The sequence below is a fragment of the Mastomys coucha genome, unplaced genomic scaffold, assembly GCF_008632895.1.
Source record: "Mastomys coucha isolate ucsf_1 unplaced genomic scaffold, UCSF_Mcou_1 pScaffold14, whole genome shotgun sequence".
Lineage (NCBI taxonomy): Eukaryota > Metazoa > Chordata > Mammalia > Rodentia > Muridae > Mastomys > Mastomys coucha.
In genome coordinates this window covers 135,696,155-135,702,154 of record NW_022196896.1, presented here as the reverse complement: position 1 = coordinate 135,702,154, position 6,000 = coordinate 135,696,155, and the positions used below count along the sequence as shown (strand labels likewise).

General features: G+C 40.0%; 1 protein-coding gene across 3 annotated transcripts in view; it reads right to left on the bottom strand.

The window, feature by feature from the left end:
* Myom1 (myomesin 1) overlaps positions 1 to 6,000 on the bottom strand; it is a 117,127-nt gene that overhangs the window by 33,564 nt on the left and 77,563 nt on the right. For all 3 annotated transcript variants that reach the window (XM_031368719.1, XM_031368717.1, XM_031368718.1), the window contains one exon: positions 5,369 to 5,483. In XM_031368719.1, the coding sequence (XP_031224579.1) occupies positions 5,369 to 5,483 (115 nt within the window). The remainder of the gene's footprint in view (positions 1 to 5,368; positions 5,484 to 6,000) is intronic.

Here is a 6,000-nt window from a genome sequence, read left to right as displayed (position 1 = left end):
AAGAACATTTCATCCTAAAACAAAAGAATATATCTTCTTCTCAGCACCTCATAGTCCTTTCTCCAAAATTGACCATATAATTAATTGGTCATAAAACAGGCCTCAACAGATATAATAAGATTGAAATAATCCCATGCATCCTATCCGATCAGCAAGGACTAAGGCTGGTCTTCAATAACAACAAAAACAACAGAAAGACCACGTACACATGGAAACTGAACAATGCCCTACTCAATGATAAATTGGTCAAGGAAGAAGTAAAGAAAGAAATTAAAGACTTTAGAATTTAATGAAAATGAAGGCATAATATACTCAAACTTATGGGACACAATGAAAGCAGTGCTAAGAGGAAAACTCATAGCTCTGAGTGCCTCCAAAAAGAAACTGGAGAGAGCAAACACTAGCAGCTTAACAGCACATCTGAAAGCTCTAGAACAAAAATAACAAATTCACCCAAGAGTAGTAGATGGCAGGAAATAATCAAACTCAGGGCTGATATCAACCAAGTAGAAACAAAAAGAACTATACAAAGAATCAATCAAACCAGGAGCTGGTTCTTTGAGAAAATCAACAAGATAGATACACCCTTAGCCAGACTAACCAGAGGGCATAGAGATGGTATCCAAATTAACAAAATCAGAAATGAAAAGGGAGATATAACAAAGGAAACTGAGGAAATTAAAAAAATCATCAGATCCTACTATAAAAGCCTATATACAAAAAGAACTGGAAAATCTGGATGAAATGGACAATTTTCTAGACAGATACCAAATACCAAAGTTAAATCAGGATCAGATAAGCCATCTGAACAATCCCATAACTCCTAAATAAATAGAAGCAGTCATTAAAAGTCTTCCAACCAAAAAAAAAAAAAAAAAAAAAAAAAAAAAAAAAAAAAAAAGACCAGGACCAGATAGGTTTAGTGCAGGATTCTATCAGACCTTCAAAGAAGACCTAATACCAATACTCTTCAAACTATTCCACCATATAGAAACAGAAGTATTCTCCTTTGGACATGGACATGGAATAGTTTCTATCTAATCAGGAACTTGTCACAATTTCCTCTCATAGAGGACTTCATAAGAGATTTTTTTCTACTTCTATCATGATTAATGTTCCAAATAGATTTATAGATTTTAAAAACTGGTTGAGTGCATATTACTTTTAGCTTGAGAAGATTTCATGTATATTTAAGAGGCTTTTAACTATTATAAATTATTTTGATGACTTAAAAAAAAATCCTTGCCAGGAGGTGGTGGTGCACACCTTTAATCCCAGCACTTGGGAGGCAGAGGCAGGCGGATGTCTGAGTTCGAGGCCAGCCTGGTCTACAGAGTGAGTTCCAGGACAGCCAAGGCTACACAGAGAAACTGTCTCAAAAGAACAAAACCAAAAACAAACAAACAAAATCCTTAATGTAGACACAGGAAATGTGATCTCACAGATGGTATTGCAATGGGCCCCCCAGACTTAGGAACTCTCAGTATAAGCATGGGCTAAGAAATGATCAGAGATAATGTAAACTACTTGAAAATGAACTGATCTTTTCCCATTTTTCTTTTTCTTAAAAAAAAAAAAAAAAAGTAGACAGATGAACAGTTTCAAAGATTAAGTCTCAGTGAGCTGTTTGCTTTCCTGCCCATCTCCATAACGAGATACGTCTTTTACATGAGCAGTATTCCAAGCTTTATTGTCCTGCTCTGAGCATATATGTGCACAAGTATGACATATGTATGGTTTTTAAATCTTCAAAGAGGAGCAGATAACTCAAACAATGGTGAGCAACTGTCACCAGTGGCTCAAATCCCTGAGCTGTCTCGTATTTATCACACTCGACTGGCCTACCATCTTGGCACCGACCCTGTGACCTCCACTGGACCCAGCTTTCCCCGCTCATCCTTCACAACCACACAAATGACAAGATGCCTAGGATGAAAGGTACATTCTGATGCGGCAAGAGTAGTGCTGCTTAAGACATGGTAGCTGCTACTGTGCAACCGTGAGATGTCTCCATAGGATCATGTGGTGACGCCTGGTTGTAAAGGTGTTGGTTGTCATGATTCCTGTGGTACGACTTTGGAAAGCCTAGAGCTCTTAGGAAGTAGGGCCTATGCTGAGGATGTAAGTCACTGAAGATGGTCTCCAGTCACTTTCTTACTCTCTGCTTCCTGTCTGCTATGACATTGGCTGCTCTCTCATGTCTTCTTGCATGGAGGACTAAAACCTCTCAGACCAGGAGGTAAATGAATCTTTCCTCCTTTGAAGTTTATGTCAGATAGTTGCCACCATTGAGAACTGTATGCTGGGGTCAAAGGGACAGTTAGGAAGCAGGTACGAGAGCAGCTTTTTGAATTAGCAAGTGTTGCTTATCTTGCAGAGCCAGCCAGCCTCCTGCCTCAGAATCCCTTACATGTCCACCTTGAGGCTGCTTGCCCACATTTGCCTTCTGAGGGCCTTACCTGGTGCTGGGTCAATTAAGTTTCAGGCACTCGGCTGTTAACTGAATTCCCAGCTCATTTTTCTTTGGGAGGATGTATTCTCCTAACCTGCTCTGCTGCTTGTGCCCAGCTCCTACTTGAGGCCCTGCTTGGTGTCTGGGTTCTCCTGCCCATCATGTGATTCTCCCGCCTACTGCTCTGTTTCTCTGACAAGCTGCAGGGCCAGCCTGTTAACCTTCAGATCACCTGCCAGACCAGGTCTCTCTTATCCCCTATCTGATCTGTCTCACTTGCCCTCCACCTCCATTGCTGTGCTGATACAATCAACCACAGATACTGTTTAAAAGTATCAGGCATCAAGAAAAAAAGTGTCTTTTTAGGCACCATTAAATTTACACTAAATAGTTCTAACCTCTTCTGTCTGAGGGTTTTTTTTAGCTAACAGCTGTCTTGGGAAATCACCACAGACATGCTTGATCTGTTGTCTGGCTTCTCATTACCAACACAATTGAACTTTGTAGCAGGGCTGGGCAATATCTTCTTGGAGCCTCTTTGACTTCAAAGGGAGGCCAGTGATCCTACTGACTCCAGTGGATTAAGTGAACTTTCAACTGAAATCCAATTACATCCGAAGTATCTTGTTAAGTGTATTTTTGGTGTGCTGTAACTTGATAAGCTTTATTTTCTACCTGAGAATTTAATAATGTATCACAAATGAAGGTGTTCTTCTCAAATGAAGGCAAAGGATTTCAATGATCTAAAGAAAAGCCAGCGTATTTTCTTGCTAAGGTTGCAAGTTTCACACCCAAAATCTTGAAATTGCCAACATTTCTCTCTTCTCCCTTCTATTCATTCTAACATAAAGTGGGCAAGATAATACACTTATTACTTTATTACTTAGCAAAGTAATAAATATAGTTAATTTTAGTCTATATTTAAATTTTGTTAGCCAGCAACTTACAAAACCCTGAATCCTAGTTCCCAGCCTATTTGGCTTTGCAGGTTTGTACGAATGTTAGCTCTCACCATACCAAGTTGTAAACTCTGTTGATCACATATATCATAAACATAATGAGCAATATACTACACCCAGGGCACATAAAGGATCTGCCGTGTAGTATCATGTTGCAAGAGTAAATAAACATGCCTGCTGACTAGAAACCAATTCCAACGTCACAGGGAAGCATTTTGATTTTGTGTGCCTGAGGATTCTTTCCTAAGCTGTGAGCAGCTAAGTGTATTCATGTCTGCAGCTGTTGACTAGAGTTATATTCCAAGAACGGAATGGCCATAGATGTGACTTTTGGTGCCTTTTCCAAATCAGTAACAGGGAACTTGCATTCAGGAGGTCCACAGCCAACCCCCAATGATAGTTGTGCTAATGCCACATCTGGCTGGCAGTCATGCTAACACCACATCTGGCTGGCAATCTGCCATTATGAAGGTACTGATTTAGAAAAAGGGATGATCCAGTTGTGGGAACCTCTGTTCTAGATGGAGAATTCCCTTATACAGTAACCTAAATGTTCTCTGAGGGGTAGATATTGCATGTGAACCCATGTAAGTGTCTATTTGGCACCACTGATATTCACACAGTTGACAACTGAGGGGTCTGATCCCAAGACATATGTAATATGTATGTGTATACATGTACACATGTCCCGGTGTCTTTGTGTGCCTGCTCGTAGCATTTTTCATCTCTCTTTGGAATTTTGCAAAGGTGAAGTGCAGAATTACCTGCCTTGTTCTGTAAAGATCACTTTTGTCAAACACACACCTACCAACAGGTGTAAGAGGAGACAAAAACAGTCATGAAGAAAGCAGGAAGTGGTGGGCAGACTTGGAGAGTATGCTGTTGATACTCGTAAGGCATAGGAGTTTCAAGGAGTAGAGATTTACATTTTTCTCATCAGGAAAATAAATATGACTTTCTCTATTTGCCCTGTATTTGTTTCATTTCTGAAAACAGGAACACAAAAGCAAAAGCCCTTTATGCTAGAATGGTTTTTTTAAAAAGTAACTGGATAATAATTTTTACCCCTTACTGTTACTGGTGCTTTCTTTTATGAAACTCCAGTGAACAGAAATAAAATGTTTAAAACAGAACAAATTGAACAGGAAAGGAATCATCATTATTGTGTTGTTGGATGATGGAACACACTGAAAAAAAATCAAAAGAAGATTAATATTTTAAGGTATGAGAGCATAATGTGGAATTCAAATTTTATAGTGAGCAAAATATATATTATTATTTATATAATATGCAGAATACATAATATTATGTGATGCATTTATGTGATGCACTGAAAAGACTTTGTTGGAGCACAGCCACACTTGCTCAGGTACTTGTCTGTGGTTGCCTTCATGCCCTGGCAGGTCAAGGAGCTGTAACAAGGACCAGGTGGCTGTAAAGCTGAAAATACTACCTTGCCCTTGACAGAAAGTATGCTGACCTCTGGTTTAACTTCAGAGCTGAATTTCTGCACATCCTAATCTGTATAAGTGTTGTGCACACTCCCTGGGATATTCCAGATCCCTCTGTGACTGTAAAGTATCAGGGCTAATGGCTAGGTTATAACAAGAGCAGCCTGGTATGGGTTTAAGTTGGTTCAGAATATGAAGCAATTAGGTATGAGCCATAGTACCTCCTAGACCACTTCAAACATGGCTAATCCCAGATCTGAGATCCTGTGAAGGAATACATGACTTTCCCATGCTAAGGGTCTATTTATTGACTACTAAGACAGCACCTACAGAGAATGAAGAAAGGTAGGCTAAACGCGACTTTAGTATCTTACTTACACAGGTAACATCTTTTCTCCCCTTTGGTATTTGGTAAACCCTGGCTCTTGTGCACAATAATTAAATGCTCCATTGCTGAGGGGTACCCCAAATCAGAGATGAATATTAATGAAAAAGTAAGGACCAACCTGGACGTGTTTCAGCCACAACAGGTCCAGCAAGGTCGGAGGGCTTTCCAACGCCTGCCTGGTTGATGGCACGCACACGGAACACATAGCTGGCACCCTCTTTGAGGCCTTGCACCTGGAATAAGCAAGTTTAGAAATAATAAGCATCTTATGTCACATATGCATGTGTGTTCTTTTTCTGTAGGTACCTTTAACAACACAACCCCAAGGAAACTGGGTTTGTGCTCTAGAGCTGACTCTGTGCCAGCCTGGTGGCTTTGACTTTGGTATCTTCTCTGTGGACCAGCTGTCATTGGATAAGTTGCTAAAGTCCCTTCCAAGCCTGTCATTGTCACAGTCTCTCTCAGATAATTTAAGCACCTCCAACATCAAAAACATGTTGTACGTTTCTGAAATACACACACTTTGAGTGACTTAGCTGTTTTGTCGAGAAGGTAAAATACAAAGTATTCAAAATAGCATCTATGTTACATGCCTCTTGGTGATTCCCTTGGTATGAAGGCATTTTGTATTTATTCAAAAGTACATTGCTAGTGCTGGAGAGGTGGCTCAGCACTGTCTGCTCTTCCAAAGGACCCCAGTTCAATTCCAACCACCACATAGCAGCTCTCAACTCTCTGTAATTTTAGTTC